The 15,734-nt window shown below is 64.5% G+C and overlaps 1 protein-coding gene across 1 annotated transcript in view; it reads left to right on the top strand.

Moving 5' to 3' along the window:
* The first annotated feature begins 574 nt into the window (after positions 1–574).
* The window catches only part of TAFA5 (TAFA chemokine like family member 5), a 154,828-nt gene continuing 139,668 nt past the window's right edge, over positions 575–15,734 (top strand). Inside the window, exon 1 of the mRNA XM_077914062.1 lies at positions 575–763. Within this exon, the coding sequence (XP_077770188.1) occupies positions 652–763 (112 nt within the window). The 5' untranslated portion in view covers positions 575–651. The remainder of the gene's footprint in view (positions 764–15,734) is intronic.

The raw sequence follows: 15,734 nt of genomic DNA, 5'->3' as shown, positions 1-15,734 counted from the left end.
CACGGAGGAAGGGGCAGGAGGGCGCTCTGGGGCCGTGCGTCCCCGCCGGGCCGCGCTGACCTCCGCTGACTCCCTGCGGTCCGGGGCCCCCGCGCGGGAAGGGCCCGGGGCGCGCGGCCCAAGTCCGCAAACTTCTGGCGGCCGGGCCTGTCCCGGGGGGCCCGGGCGGCGGGCGAGGGCAGGGCGAGGGGAGGGCAGGGCGAGGGGAGGGCGAGGGCGAGGGCAGGGCGAGCCGGGCCGTCTCTGTCGCCATCCAGAGGCGCGGCTGGGGCTCCGCGGCCCCTCCGCCGCCTCCCCGCCCCCCGCCCCCCCGCCAGTCCCGGGACCGCGCCGGGACCCCGCGTGCTCGGGTGCGCGCACCGGGCGCGCCGAGCCGGGCGCACAGCGACGCCCAGAGCCGCGGGGCCGGCGTCCCCGGGCGCGGGCGCGGGCGCGGGCGCGGGCTCGGGCTCGGGCGCGGGCGCGGGCGCGGGCGCGGCGCGGGGCGGGCCGGCGCGGGGCGCAGTGGGCCGGAGCCCGGGCGCGGCGGCGGCGGCGGCGGCGGCGGAGGATGGCGCGCGCGGGGCCCGCACGTGGAGGCCGGCGCGGGGGCGCGGGCAGGGCCGGCTGCTGAGACGCGCTGCTGCCCCCCGCGCGGGCGCCGCGGCTTCAATGGCGCCATCGCCCAGGACCGGCAGCCGGCAAGATGCGACCGCCCTGCCCAGCATGTCCTCAACTTTTTGGGCGTTCATGATCCTGGCCGGCCTGCTCGTCGCCTACTGCAGTGAGTACCGCGCGGCCGCGGCCCCCCGCGCGCCCCCGGCCCCGGCCCGGCCCGGCCCCCGCCCCAGCCCCGCGGCCCCGGAGTCGGCGGGCGCGGAGTTGCCGGCGCTTCCCGCTGGGCCGGAGGGACGGCGCCGCCCGGGCTCCCGCCGCCCGGCACTTGGGAGCGAGCCTCCCGCGCGGCCCCGGGGCAGGGCCCGAGCGCCAGGCCCCGGGAGGCGCGCGGTGCCCGGAGCTGCCCGGAGCTGCCCGGAGCTGCCCGGAGCTGCCCGGCCCAGCCCGCGGGGCCCAGCCGAGCCCCGCCGAGCCCCGCCGAGCCCCGCCGAGCCCCCGAGCCGAGCCCCCGAGCCGAGCCGCGCGCTCCGGAGGGGGCGGCGGGGTCCGCGGCGGGGGCTGCCGGGGCCGGGGCCGGGGCCGGGGCCGGGGCCGGGCTGGGGCGCGCGGGGGCCCCTGCCGCCCGGGAAGCGCACTCGCCAGGCGCTTTGCGAAGCCGACGAGTGAGGGGCGGGGGCGGGGGCGGGGGCGGGGGCGGGGGCCGGGGCCGGGGCCGGGGCCGGGGAGGGGGCGGCCGCCGCGGGCATTCCTGGAGTCGGGTCCGGGGCCGGGACCTGGCGCGGGGCGCGGGGGGCACGGGGTCGCGCCCGGGCGGCGGGGAGCGGGGCCGGGGGTGCGCGGCGCTGGGGTCCCGGCCGGCCGCCGGCACGGGCTCGGGCTCTTCCCGTCCTAGCGGCAGGAGCGGACGGGCGCTGGGGAACACCTGTCATGGAGAGCTGCCATGGGCGCGGGAGGTGATGGAAAAATATGGATTCTTAAAAAAAAAAAAAAAAAAGAGGCCAGCGCCGAGCCTGGCTGCCGCGCCAGCACCGAGCCCGGCCTCCCGCTCCCCCGGACCCTCCGCGGCCGCCTCCAGAGCCCGAGCGGCGCCGGTGCAGACCCGGCAGGCGCGGTGGCCGGTCCTGGGACGGCGGGGCCGCGGGGATGGCGGGGCGGGGGGGGGGGGGCTGTGCAGCGGCTGCCACTGCAGGCAGGGCTGCGCCCCCCGCGGGTAGGGGCGGGGGCCCAGGGCTGAAGGCCGCCAGCGGGGTCGCGACCCGAGCTGCCCAGCAGGGACCCCCGACCCCGGGCGGCTGGAGGGGCCTGGGCCGGGCTCGAAGCATGGTCGCGCAGGTCTCCCCGGCTCCCGCGGCCACCTCGGCCCTCCGGCGGGGTGCAGGGTGCACGGTGTTCCTGGCCGCTGTGCAAAGGGCTGCTGGCTGATGAACTCCCCAGGCTGCCTCCTGAATGCTCTCCCCAGCAAGAGGGGCTCCCGGTACAGCCTGGGAAGGGGACTGTGGCTCCCTGAGCCCCTGTCCCCTGGGGGGCTGCTGTCCCTGGCTAGCGCTGGCCCACAGGGGGACAGGGTCCTGGGGGCCCAGGGGACAACCCAGGACAGCAGCTGGGCAGTGGAAGCCACTTTTCAGGTGAGAAAAAGAGCAACAGCTAATGGTTAAGTACAGGACACCTTGGCGGTGGCTTCAAGCTCCTCACCCCCACTGCCCCCACCCCCCACCCCCCTGCCCCGGGCCCCCGGCTCCTTACGGGTCAGCTCCGGCAGCACCTGCTCCGGCTCTCCCCACCACCTGCCCCCCATCCCCATACTCACACCCCCCTCCCAGGATGGCTGCTTGCCCCAGGCCCGGGTCGGAGAGCAGCCGGCCACGCGGCTGCTAGCTGCCCAGACACACCGTGGAACCTGAGATCCCCACTCGCACACCCAGCCCGCCCTTAGCAGCCTCCCCGGTGTTCTGGAAACAGCTCTTCCACCAGGACAAGGACATTTGGTAAAATGTCTTATTCGGAAGAGCAGAAATCATTAATAACGAAAGCTTGGGTTAACCACATTTTCATGGTGGTTGCCATTTCCATGTAATGGAATAATTGACAATAAGATAAGGCGTTTTCAGACACACCCCATTTCACCGGAAATGCACTTGGAGAAATTAAAACATTTTACTAAAATACAAAATAGACATAATAATAATTTATAGGGTGGAACAGCAGTCCTGGAGGAAAATAAAAACATATTTCTTTTTTTTTTTTGAATTGATAAAGCAAGTAAAATGCAAATGAAACAGTTCTTATGATTTCCGTTCCCCTTTCCAATATATCTGGGATGAATAAGAATAGTTAGCATCCTTGTTTGTAAATTGTTTTTGTTATCAGTCAGGATTTTTATTACCCAAAATGTTTTTTGTGTTATGGAGCAGATATATTTGTATCATATTAATTAGGGAAACTGATAAGTATCATACAGGATTCAATTATCCTCCCTATTAAATCTGAGCATTTCTCTGCAGCACATAAGGTGTTCACTTTCTGGTGCGCGGCGAAAGGAAAACTGGATGGTTTCCTGGCCTGGTTTTCAGTTAGGGGATGTTCTTCTGTTGGGGGCCCAGGCGGCAGAGATTCATATTTAAGGAGATGGGCTCCATCCTCTGGCTGGAGAAAAACCTGCAGTCCACCAATTAGGTTAGTTGCTATAGTGACACAGTCTTGTCATTTTTCTCCCATCGGGGAAGAATTGCCAGGAAAAGCGGAAAGAGGACGGGGGTCCTCCGTGGCTTTCTCTGAGGCGCGCGGTCGGTGGCCTGGGGACGTGGACAGCAGGGCAGGCGCTTCGTGACTCGTCGGTTTGGCGGATGATGAGCCTGGAGGAGGAAGTTGGAACTCCTTCATCTTGTCTGGGGAAACCTCTTTCCCTGCGGCTTAGAGAGAGCTGGCTTATGCTGTCGGCCCCTCGGCGGGTCTGCAGCAGAGGCCTTGGCCCAGAGGGACGTGCTTCTCGGGAGGGGTCGGGCCGGCCCCGGGGCCACCAGGCCGGTGTGACGGTGTCGGGGTGCTCGTCGTGGGCGACGTGGTCGTCTTTGCTCTCTGGCTATGGCAGCGGGGCTCCCCCGCCACCGGGGGATGGAGAACACGGTGGATGAGCTAGTGGAGTGTCGTGGGACACCACGCCTTGACTTTGACACTCGTGTGCAGTATTTGGCGAAAAGGTGGAGGGCGCTGTGCTGTCCCCACTGGGAGGGGCTTGTCGACCGACATTGCTGACACGTAACTATTTCCGACATGCACTTCTTCGCCAATTAATCCCATCAAAATTGCCTTGTAGCTCTGAGTCAAATCTCACCTCTTCGGCTGCAATGATGAGAAGCTACAACTTCTGAATTGTTTTTAATCCATTAGAATACTAACCGAGCATGGGCTCTCGGATGTTGCATTTTCTTTATAAATATAATTTATTGCATAGTTAGGAGAGATTAGACTATGCTACTTTCCTGCTGTTCAGATTTTATATCTGGAGTTCTTGGAGAGCTAAATTTGAAAATACTGGGCTTAATGAAGTGATGCCACTCATAGGTTTATCTCTCATCTCGGGTTCTTTTTTTTTCTTTTTCCCCCCCTTTTCTCCTGTGTGTTTTTGTCTGTTGAATTTCTGGCTGGAGAGGATGTGGTGTTGGTTTCTTTCAACTTCATAGAGAGAAGTCGCCTCTGTTTTGTGGGATTTCTGTTAGTTGAGCTGGATGCCCAAGCATCAGTGAGGGAAGGGGGTTTTGCCCATGGAAGTGTCCACCCAGGCACAGACCCCCCGGGGGATAAGGGTTCTGGGGAACGATGTTGGGGACAGGAGGCCCACACCCTTCCAGGACTGTCTCCAGCATCCCTCTTGTCACTGAGGACAGAGGACAGCCGATCCCATAAAGGGGGCCTTCGTTCCACTGTCGACTTGCTGGGTCTGCTTGGCACCGGGCCTCCGGGCTGCATCCGACCCTCGAAGTTCCTGCTCGAGACTCGCCACTCGACATCCACGGAATGACATGTGTAGATCAACTTTTGTGGCATGAAGTATTTTCAGGTGACTTTTATGGGCGTAATTATAGGGAAATGTTATGATAATGTGGCAGTAGAAAAGAGAAGAAAAGCAAAACATTAAAATCCCCATTTCTTTATATAGCTTCGCAGCTGCGCCGATTTAGAAGGGCTCGTTTCTGCATTAAAATGTGGTGCTCTGGAGTTAATGACCTCTACAGAATGCCACCTGTCACCCAGAGCGCCGTGGGTGACGGCCGAGAGATGGGGAGGAGATCGACGGGGAGGACCCGGACCGGGGTCTCCTGCTTTGCGGGGATTGGAGACTGAAGTGAGAGCTGCAGAGAGGACGAGGGCCGGTGGCCCTGCTCGTTGTCATCTGTCTGGGGGGACTGTCACAGGCTGTGCTCTGGGGCCCACGCCGGCCCACGCGGCTCACAGAACACAGTGGTGTCCCTTTTTAAATGGTGCTTTGCTTACCATTCGTGGACCCTCAGAGCCGGAGTTTGGGGCTCCAGGGCTACCCCAGAGTGCCCTGGCTTCTGCAGGGCCTCCCTCGGTGCCTGAGCCCCCACTCCCCGTCCCTGAGAGCCCCACGGAGTGTCCCCAGCTCCCGGAGGCTGCAGCTTACATACTCTGGTCCACAGCTTTCCAGACCCTGCCCGGCAGCACGGACTGCAACTCCGGGCAGGCAGCACAAGTTATCTGGATGGCTGGGCTTTCCAGAAACCCGAGCAGCTGGCAGCAGATCGGGGCGACTGTCCTCTGCACCGTGGCGGATGTGGTAGAGGGCTCTGGAGGCTTTGTCACGAGCACTTATTAAAATGGCTGCCAGGACCCAGTGTGCAAGCCCTGCTGTCTCTACTGGGTGCACGGGACTCCCGCGGCTCTGGGAGGGCGGCCCAGCTCCATTCCGGCGGTGACCTGGGCCCGGCGGGACCCTGGGAGAGAGCTCTCGTCCCCCAGAACTGCCGCCTCCCCTCCTGTCCCCGCCAGTCTCCTGCTGTGGAGGGCCTGGTCCCGGGGCTCCTGCCAGGGCACCTGGCCGACCTTGCACATCTGTTGAAGGAGGCGGGTGGTGGCCCCAGGCCTCTGTGTCTCCAGCTGATTCCTGTAACTAGGAATTAGGGGCCCTGGGCTGGAGAGGCAGATGGGGGCTTGTGCCCCGGGGGCGGTGGGGGGGGCTCGCGGCCTGCGGGTGGTGGGGGGTGGGGGCGGGCTACAGCCCAGGGTCTGCCCCAAGTCCCCTTGCATCCCACAGCCTCTGTGTCCCTGCCTGGTCTGCAGCGGGGTCCCTGCATTGTGCCCCCGCCTGGACACACCTGCATTGTCCGCACTGCTGCCTCTGCCTCCAGGCTGGCCGCCTGAGACCCCCGCCTGTGCTCCCCCTCGCCCCCCCCCATCACGCAGCACTAGCCCCCCTGCTCAGGTCCCTTCAGGCCTCCTGGAGCCGACCTTGCTGTCAGGGTGGGACTGTCCATCCCTCTGTCCTGGCCTGGCCGAGCCCAGCGCCGAGGCCTCCACCATGGGGCTCCCCTCTTAGGAAGCTGGTGTGCGCGCACGTTGTCACCTGCACAGCCCGGTCTGTGTCACCGCGATGTTCCGTTTGCTGCCAGGTCCCCTCGAACAGTAGCACCCTGCACTGCTGTCCAACGCAGAGGGGAGCCGGGACCTGGACTGGGCCTGGGGCTGTCCCCCAGTGTTAGAGAGCCTCTTCCTCCAGGAAGCCTCCCAGGAACACACTGCCCCCTCCCCCCTCCAGCGCAGGGCGTGTTCATCTGGGTGCCGGCTGTCACTGCAAGCTCATGTCCTCCTATATTAGGCTCTGAGCTCTGGGCACAACCTCAGGCCACTAGGGGACAGGCGGCCTGATGCCCCAGCAAACTGCCTCAACTGTGCGCTGTGACTGGGGTGGGGGCTGGGAGCCTGGGGGCCTGGGGACCTGGGGGCCTAAGGGCTGGGGGCAGGACCAAAGGGCTGAAGGCCTAGCCGAAGGGCTGGGGGCGTGGTCGAGTGCCTAGGGGTGTGGCCAAAGGCTGGGGGCGTGGTCAAGTGACAAGGGGCGTGGCCGAAGGGTGGGGCGGGGTTGCGGGCCTGGGCGTGGCCTAAGTCTGGGGGCGTGGCCTGCTGGCTAGGGGCGGGGCTGGAGAGCTGTCTGAAGCGGGGCCTGCTGAAACTCTGAGAATCCCTGTTTCTAAAGTGTTAAAACTGATCAGAAGGACTGAAACGAGGGACAGAGTGAGACTGTGTGGAACCTGACAAAATGTTCAGTACTTTATAAAGCATCCCTGAGTAAGATGCACGATGCCAGAAGTGTCCCTGTGACCGGGACGTCCCCTCCAGTACCTGGCTCCTGCCCTGGGGCCTCCACCACCCACCGCCCTATGCTCCTGAGCACCTGTCCCTTCCCATGTCCCTGTGGTTTGGGGTTTCTCCCCTCAGCACTGTGAACACAGCATCCCTGGCCCTCCCCTGCAGGCCGGGGCTCCTGCTCTAGCTCCCCAGCCCACTGTCCATGCTGGTGTTCCCTGGTTTATAGAGGAAGACTCTGGCCCTGGGGCCCAGCTCGCGGGGGTGACAAGCAAATGACTGTTTCTGTGGCCGAGGGGCCAGCGGGGTTGGGGGGTGGACGGTGCTCAGCCACAGGCACCCCCCTAGCAGGTGGACCCGCCTGGCTTCTCGCCTCTGCTCAGCCGGCCCTTCCCAGCTGGACCCAGACCTCTGGAAAGGCTGAGGGCTGCGGGAGGAGGGGTCTCCGCACGTTCTTCCCCTCCCCAGAGCCGGAACCAGCGCGGGGTTCACGCGTTGTAACTTCTCACATAGCTGTGTCTCCGATGGTGAGAGCGCCCTTTGGAGGCTGTAGACTTTCCTGATCCTGCCGTGGCAGGGAGCCCCTCCGCCCTTCTCGTCGTCGACCCACCTACCCAATTATCCCACTTTTGAGGGGGCGGTGCAGTCCTTGGACAGGATTCACAGATTTCTGTCTATAGCTCAGTGGAACACATTTCATACGTGCCTTTCCCTCCAGAAAGTTCTGCTGCTGGCAGGACCTTTGGCTGCCTAGAAATGCCTTCAATTCAGTCCTGGTGGGGGAGGCTGGCGGGGCTCCAGCGTGCCCCTTCTGTTGACTGGTCGCTGGGCCTTGGCTGGGCCCGTGAACCCTCTGCTGGGGGGGGGGTGGCACCCGGGGCCAGCGGGCTCACGCTGGCAAAGCATTCAGACCCACCGCCCACCAGGATGCCTGGTGTGACTCAGGTCGTCAGCGTTTCCAGCGCCGTCTTCCTGACATTCTTCCTCCCTTCTCTTCAGGGTGAAAATAAACCGTCCCTCCCTAGTCCTCGCACTGTCTACGGGTGGGCACGGAGAAGTCACTTAGCTCACATGCACGGGGGTGCTGCTGTCTCTGTGGGTGCTGCCCCACAAAGATGCACGTTCTGGTGCGTCAGACAGCACTCCTGCAAACACACGTGCACACCCCTGCATGGGCCTCCCTGCAGCCCCCAGACCCAGCGTGCACGTCACGTGTCACTGTCACCCTCAGACGTGTGCTGAGCTGAACCTGTGGCTGGCACCCTGCCCCGTCGGCCATCCTGGGAGACCCCCGATTTGGTAAGACAGGGAATGGTTAAGGTTGACTCTTCCTGAAGATTTTCCCAGCCATGGAGATGGCATCCACAGGTGTGGCCCATCAGCATCCTTTGCCGACGAGGAGAGGGAGATGGCGTGACGGGAGGCCTCTGCCCCGCCCCATCCCTCCGTGCCGTGTCTGTGTTTCTACGCACATGTATGTGTGTGTGCATACGTGTCTACAAGCAACACAGACACATCCTGCAGCTTCCCTTTCGGGGTCTCCGTTTCCCTCCCCAAGCTGACGGTGCTGAGGTTTTATAGCAAGGAGAACGGAGCTGAGACCCCGGGCCTGCAGGGGTTCCATGTCCTCTGCAGAGTCCCACGTGGAGGCCACAGATTGCAGAGCAGCCCCCGGGGCGCCCCCGGCCCCCGCATCCCGGGGACTGTTGTTTGCTTTCTGCCTCAGCTCCGTGGGCTGAAGGACCAGTGGGATTTCACTTGTAGTTCACATAATGAAGTAGGAACACCGCTGGACAAACAGCCCTGGTGTGCTTTCAAACAAGGGGTGGGTCCCCTGGGTCCCCTGCTGCAGAGAGCGCTCCCTGCACATCGAGGGCCCCCCACGCCTAGCGGAGCCCGCGGCACAAGCGCTGTGCCCATTTCCGCCCTGGCTGACTTGGAGAGTAAACCTTGTCAAAACATTCCTTGACACGTAGCAGGCATGACAGGCTCTTCCCATAACGAGGTGGCTAATTGAGAAGTGAGTCATCGGGGATGTAGCGCATAGTAACGCTGGGGGACTGGCTCCCACCTTCCTCTGGTCCCTGTCTTGCGACACCCCTCTGTATCACAGAGCGCCCCCCACTGCAGCCACCCTGCCTTCTTGCGAGGGCCGGGGGAGCCTGGGGGTGCAGCTGGGCCCTGCCGTACTGCCCACGGGTGGCTGGTGCTGGGCGGGTGTCTCTTCGCCCTGAGAGGAGCAAATGAGGAGGAGAAATGGGGGCACATGCTTGGGGTCCTGGGAGAGGCACAGCCCGGAAGGTCTGACTCCCCATCGTGTCCCCACTGGCGGCCAGAGGCTCCTGCCCTAGGGGGCCCTGTCTCTCTGACCCCCTGGCCTCCGCCTAGGGCTCCCCGACTCCAGCCCAGCCCGGCGGCCCTCCTAGGCACTTGGTCCCCACTTGCCCTGCCAGCTCCCCTGGGCCGCACCCCAGCCTTGCACCCACCGGCCGGGTGTCCCAGCCCCCGCGAGCCTGGCCGCCGCTCCCTCACACCAGCGGCTTGTGAGTCTGCAGCTCCCTGCCTGGGCTGCTCGCCTTCCTCCTGCTGAGCCCCTCCTGCCCCCCAGGACCCGGCTCACCCTCCCGGCAGGTGCAGCGCTGTGGACCAGGCTTGGCCCTGTGTGCCCAGCCTGGCTCCTGCCCCACTGAGCAGACCCCAGGCCCCTTCACCCTGCGGTCTGGTCCCGAGCGCACTTTCTACGCTTGTGCTCAGTCCACCGCCCCTGATACCGGCTCCTGCAGCGGGATGTGCTCTGGAGAAGCTGCTAGAACGAGGAGGGCTCTGGTGCCTCTGCTTGCCTCCTGAATGCCCTGGGGTCCAGGCTTGGGGGTCCAGGTGGGAGGGGGTGCCTGAGGTCCCCGGGGAGAGGGGAGGACTGGGCTCTGCTGACCTCCTGTGTTGGCCTCTGAGCGGATCATCCTGGGGTGCAGGAGGCGGCAGGAAGGTTGTGGGGCAGGCCTTCTCGGGGTCAGCTGTGCAGGCACAGGGGCTCTGCTGAAGCAAGGCCGAAGCCATTCTCACACTGGGGGTGTGGGTAAATGCTGGCTGCTGACCTGGGAGGCCTCACGGCCCTGCCACACCCAACCAGTGGCCAGCAGACCCGACTGCCCACGGGGGGTGCTGTCCCCGGGCCCTGGACAGGGCAGCGGGACCCCGGACAGAGCAGGGGAGCCTGGGGTGGGGGGGCTCCTTTCCCTGCCCTGGAGCTCCAGGCCCGAGCAGGAGGGAGACCAAGGCCCACCTTCTCTCGGCTCCCGCCCTGGGCCCCAGGCCTGTGCGCTCAGCCTTGGAAGCAGCACCGCCGGCCCCCCCAGAAGCGGGTGAGGGCACATCCGCCGCACCCCCCCCCCCCCCCGAGCGCGCAGGGCCCGAGCTCAGCACCTCAGGAGCCGATGGCTGCAGTGGGGTTTTCTGAGCGTGGCTGCAGGGATGGGCGGCAGGTAGCCGGGCCTCTGAACCCTTAGGGACACCCCGCCCCCACCGAGCCCACCTAGTCCCCGTCAGCACGGGGGCTCTGGCGGCGGGGAGGGCTGACCTCTCATTCCCTCTCCTCCGAGGGTTTGCATGAGGGCTCGGGAGCCGCTGTGCCGGCGAATGTCTGAGATCGCGCGCCGGCCTGAGAGCCCGCTGGAGGTCGTGGCGATGGAGGGGCCTTCGTGGCTTGGCCCCCCGTGTGCCGGGGTCCACGGTCTCCCGTCCACAGCCAGCCGGGAGAGGGGGCTGGAGAAATGCACTTGCTGCCTTCTCAGCATCTGATTTCTCAGCATCTGATTTGATTGGTTTCATTAAATGTCGAGGACGGTTGGTGTGAAGCACTCCCGGACCTTGAAGCTTTGGGGTTCCACTGGCAGGGGGCTGAGCGGTTCTGGGAAGCGCTCTCATAGGATGATTCTTTTTTTTCCCCAGTGAGAACGCTAAGGCCTCGGAAGCTATCTGAAATGCCGGCGGACTCGACACGAGTGGCCTCTCTTTCAAAAAAGCACTTTGGCTCTATTTTTGAATGATTTTTCTGCTGTAGTATCTGTTACCTGATAGCACGTCCCCAGATAGAGCTGGTACCATTAACGGGGTGTATAGGACTCGCGTTAATTAATTGATGCTAATTTATGTTCCTCGCTGCTGCGTGGCGGTGGCTGAAGCTCACCGGCCATGCGGGGTCTCCTTGTGCTCCTGAGTGCTCGCTGCGTTTCCTTCTTCGCTGGCTTCTTTCGGGGGGCTCTGCTGGCTGTAGGAGTGCTCCGGGTTGCCAGGACCCCTCACGGTATGGAGCTCCCAGCGGCCCTAGGAGGGTCACCTGGAGAACCAGGGTGCCATCAGCAGCCTGAAAACGCGGCGCCAGGGACATGGCCCTGGGAGGGGGCTGCGGATGCCCAGAGACCTCTGTCCACACAGCAGGCAGGATGCAGCTCTGCACTTCGCGTAACCACGGCCTCCGCGGGTCAGATTCCCACCGGGGGGGGGTGGGGGGGTGGAGGCTGCTGGCGCAGCCGGTTCTCCCTGCGGCTCAGGGGATGACGTGTGGTGCAAGGTTCCAGGGCCGACCTGGGAGTCCAGGGAGGGTTCCTGGTGGCCCTACCCAAGGCCTGACAGTTCCCGAGCGTTGGCGAGGCGCAGCGGGACCGTGCCTCCCTCCTGCATGGCATCTCCACTCGGGAGGAGATTTAAGCCCTTGGGAAAGCAGTGCCTCAGTGCCTCTGGGAGTCCGCGCCCCGTGGGTTTGTGCCGACGCTGGGCCGTGACCCTGGAGGAGCTGCGGACCAAGGTTTCTCCGTCGCCCTGCTCTCTCCCACTGCGAGTCAGAGAGCGCTCCTCTGGATTGACTGCCAGTGTCAGTGCCAGTGGATGCTGGTTTGGCTGCTCGGGGGCTAGTGTGGAGGTGGGGTCGCACCCTGTCGGACCCTGACTCGGAAGAGTAGCTGTAGCAGGTGTGGCTACCTGCCTGGTGGCAGGGCTTTTAGCAACTTTTGATCCACTAAGCACTAAGCGCAGGAGGAGACATCACATCCCAAGCCCACGGGGGTCCTTGTCAACTGCATGTATTTGGGTTCCAGTAGCAGCCCAGGCTGAGACCCGTCGCCCCAGAGCCTGCCCCTCCGGGACTCCTCATGTGCCCTTTGCACGCAGGGCTCTCACCTGTTCTGGGGTCTCCATCGACACCCTCATCCTTCTCAAATTCCTGGCAGTTCCTACACTCAGGGCTTTGGGGGCAGAGGCTGGATCTGAGGCACGAAGGGGCACATGTGGCCACCACGTCAGGGTTCTGGGAGCCCTGGCACCAGGCTCGGCCGAGCAGGCTCCCAGGTCCCTGTGGGCCACGGTCGGGAAGGCTCGCTCTGGCGTCTCCGTGCCGCTCGGCCACTGGCCTCATGGGTCGTGTGCAGCAAGCCCGGCGCACCCCGTGCCCGATTTCCCCGGGGTCCTCGTGACCGTTGTCCGAGGTGGATGCTTCTGTTCTTCGGGGTAAATGGGGCTCAGGGAAGGTACGGGACACGCCCGGGCCCCCTGGCAGGTGGCATCAGAGCCGACTGGAGCCCCGAGCCTGTGCTTCTGACTCTGGGGTTCTGGGCACCCGGCCATGGCTCTGCCAGCAGAGCGAGAAGCACGCTGGGCCCCTGGAGCGCGTCCATCCTTCCCTTGGCCGTCCGCGGAGTCCCCTGACCATCCTGGGCCTGGGGAGGGGACGGTCGCCAAGGGCTCCAACCTGGAGCCTTGTTCCGGTGGGTCGGTCCCCAGCCTGGTCACGGGAGACAGACCTGACGTACCAGACGGCTCCGCGAGAGGGGCTGGGTGCTTCTGTGACAACTGGGTCTTGACAAGTGGGGAGATGCCCCCCAGATGCCATCTTTGCCGTTTCCAGGTTAAAATTGAGTCAGAATTTTTGAAAAAAATGGATGGAGGGAGGAGGGGGCTCGGTGTTCTCAGACCACGTTAGGAGCCCCGTCGTGCGGCCCCCAGCAGCGGGAAGATGGATTAGCCCCGGGTGCCCGCCTGGCTTCCCCCGCTGCCAGGGGCGGGGGGCGGAGGGGACACCGGCACCTGCTCCTGGCGTGAGCGGGGACCTCGTCCCATCACCAGGAGCACAGCTGGGGCTCACCTCCCGTTGCTCCTGGGCTCCTGCACGAGCTCCTCGGCTGCCAGGGCCCCTTTTCCGGGCGCCTGCCTCCCCCATCAGACTATGAGCCCCAGGATGACATGGCTGGGACCGAGGTCGCTTGGAGTCCAGACCCCTGCCCGGGGCCCTGCGCTCTGGGTGAGTGTTTTACAGCTAGCTCTGGTCCCTTCTACCTTAAAGCCTTAGCAGTAAGCTCACCTGTCTTGTTCGCACCTGAGTGATGAGGTCACAGGGAGGTGGGGTCCCAGCAGGTCCCTGTCCTTAACCTCCTGTGGGAGCAGCAGGGGAGCATGTGAGGACGGCACTGGGGTGCAGGCTGGGCGAGGACCCCGTGGGGAGGGTGGCTGATGCTGCGGGGCCCCGAGCTGGGGTCCAGGGCCGGGGTGGGGGGCCTGGCTGCCTGGACCCTCCCCACAGCCCCCAGGTGGAAGATGGCAGGGATGGTCAGAGCTCTCTGACAGGTGACATCACCTGGCTCCTCTTTTCCCCTCTAATTATGAAATCTATATTTGCCGTAGGACATACAATGGTAAAAATCACAGTGAGGGAAGTAAGTCGGTCGTACTCTGGTGGCTCCGAGACAGAGTGAGCGTGCGAGGTTGTCCTTGGGCCCCAGTGCTGGGCCGTGGCCTCTCCCCGTGTCTCCACATGTGCCTCTGCTGCAGGGAGGGCGCAGGGCAAGGCTGCGGGTCTGTGCTGGGGTGCCTCTCGTGCCCTGCCCCGCGCCCCCTGACCTCCCAGGTGCACAGCTGGCCCTGCTGGCCGAGGATGGTCACAGGCCCCAGCGGCCGGTCTGCCCACCGACCGAGCATGCAGCCAGCCCGGCTCCTGGACCTGAGCCCCCTGCCCCGGAACTACCTGGCCAGGTTCAGTCGTCAGGATGGGCCGGTGCGTAGCAGCGACCTAGAGCTGGGCACCCAGCTCGGCCTCGCTCACCTGTAAGACCAGGATGGCTCAGTGCAGCCCTCACAGGTGAGCGTCCGTGAAGGACTCTGACCTCGTCCACCTGGGCACAGGTAGGGACCTTGGCCTGCGGGGGTGGAGCTGGCGGCCGGCCTCCTGCACAGGTTAATGATACGTGACCACATCCCGTGCCTGGCAGCATAGGCCAGACTCTCCGGTTGCTGCCATGTGGGGCAATGTACCCGGGGTTCATTCCTTAGGGAAGTGGGGTATAGGGGAGACCTATGCACAGGCCCCATCGTTTGGGCCCCCAGAGGTTCTGGGGGCGATGGCTCAGTGAGAAACGCACACGCCCCTCCTGCTTGCTCGGCAGGACAGGTGTCATGCCCTCTGACGGCCCGGATGGCTGGGCTCCTGGAAGGACCCAGGGAGGGAGGCCTGCGCCGTCCCGCAGCCCCCTGTGGCCCTAACCCAGGGCTGGTGCCCTGCAGAGACCTGAGGCCTGGGCAGTCCCTGAAAGTCCTCACAGCCTGATGGCATCGACCAGGTGCTAGGTTCCCTGAAGCACTGGCCCTGAGGAATGTTCTGGAAGGTATTCACTAGTTCGTGACCCCCCGCTCTGTGCCACAGCAGTCTCTAGGGTCTTCCCTGGCCTCAGCAAGGGCACATTTCCGGGGTAAGGGGGCATCCATTCCGGGGAGGGGATGCATGTGGGGCTCTCCAAACGCAGGCTGTGCCCTGTCCTGGATGGGGCCCAGATGGGAACATGCGAGGGGGCTGGACACCCCTGCAGAAGCAGCGTGGGGGTGCAGGCCCCAGACCCCCCAGGTTCCCACGGCCCCTGTGCCAGCGGCATCGCTCATACAGGTGTAGCGGTGGTGGCGTTCGCCGGCGAGACTGCCGGGGGCGATAGCCTTGCGACTCCAGTGGAGGGCAAAGCTCCACTTAGCGAAAGGAGGCCTCAGGCTGGAGAGGGCGTGAGGCGTGGCCTCCACGGGCGCTGCTTGGGGAGCCCAAGTGTCCGTGGGGAGCAGAAACCGGCCACTGTGAAATTTGGGGGAAGGCCCCTCCTCCGGGAAGCCCTCCTGGCTCTGCCCGCCACACTGTGCCCACCGCACTCGCCTCCCCGCCTGGCGGCCCGAGGCCTTGGTGGCAGAGGAGATGATGAGGAGCGGAGACCCGGAGGCTCCGACCCCGCGGCTCTGGACGGTGCTGACCGTGCTTCATGGGCTCCCTTCCCATGCTCAGAAGCCCTCGGGGACGTAAGGAAAGGACTTTGCTTGTTTGCAAAGCTCCCTCCCTTGGGACCCACGTCCCCTGAGTAAGAGGGTGTCCCCAGGGTGCCCGGGACGGCCTGCCTCCCACTGCCTCTCAGCATCGCGGACACACCCCGGCCAGGAGGTCACGGCCTCTGCTCTGCTCAGACACGTGAGGAAAAATGGAAAATACGCACGTCTGAGATGAGGGCAGGCTCGGCTGTGCTGGCGGGCGGGCCCGGGGGTGTGGACGTGCATGTCCTGTCCTCCCCTGTCCTCCCCTGTCCTCCCCCTTCCTGCCCCCTGTCCTGCTCCAATCCTATTCCCCATCCTGCCCCCATCCTGCCTCAACCTGCCCCTGTCCTACCCCCAACCTACCCCCATCCTGCCCCATCCCCCGTCCTGCCCCGTCTACTTACAGACTTAAAACAGCTGTGTTCACGGGTTCGGGTTGCCCTGCAGATTTGTCAGACACCAGGTAACAGTAAAAGTCACCCCCTGAA

The sequence above is a fragment of the Canis aureus genome, chromosome 11, assembly GCF_053574225.1.
Source record: "Canis aureus isolate CA01 chromosome 11, VMU_Caureus_v.1.0, whole genome shotgun sequence".
In the NCBI taxonomy this organism is placed as follows: domain Eukaryota; kingdom Metazoa; phylum Chordata; class Mammalia; order Carnivora; family Canidae; genus Canis; species Canis aureus.
Note: the sequence above shows the minus strand (reverse complement) of the source record. Positions and strands in the feature narration are given on the sequence as shown.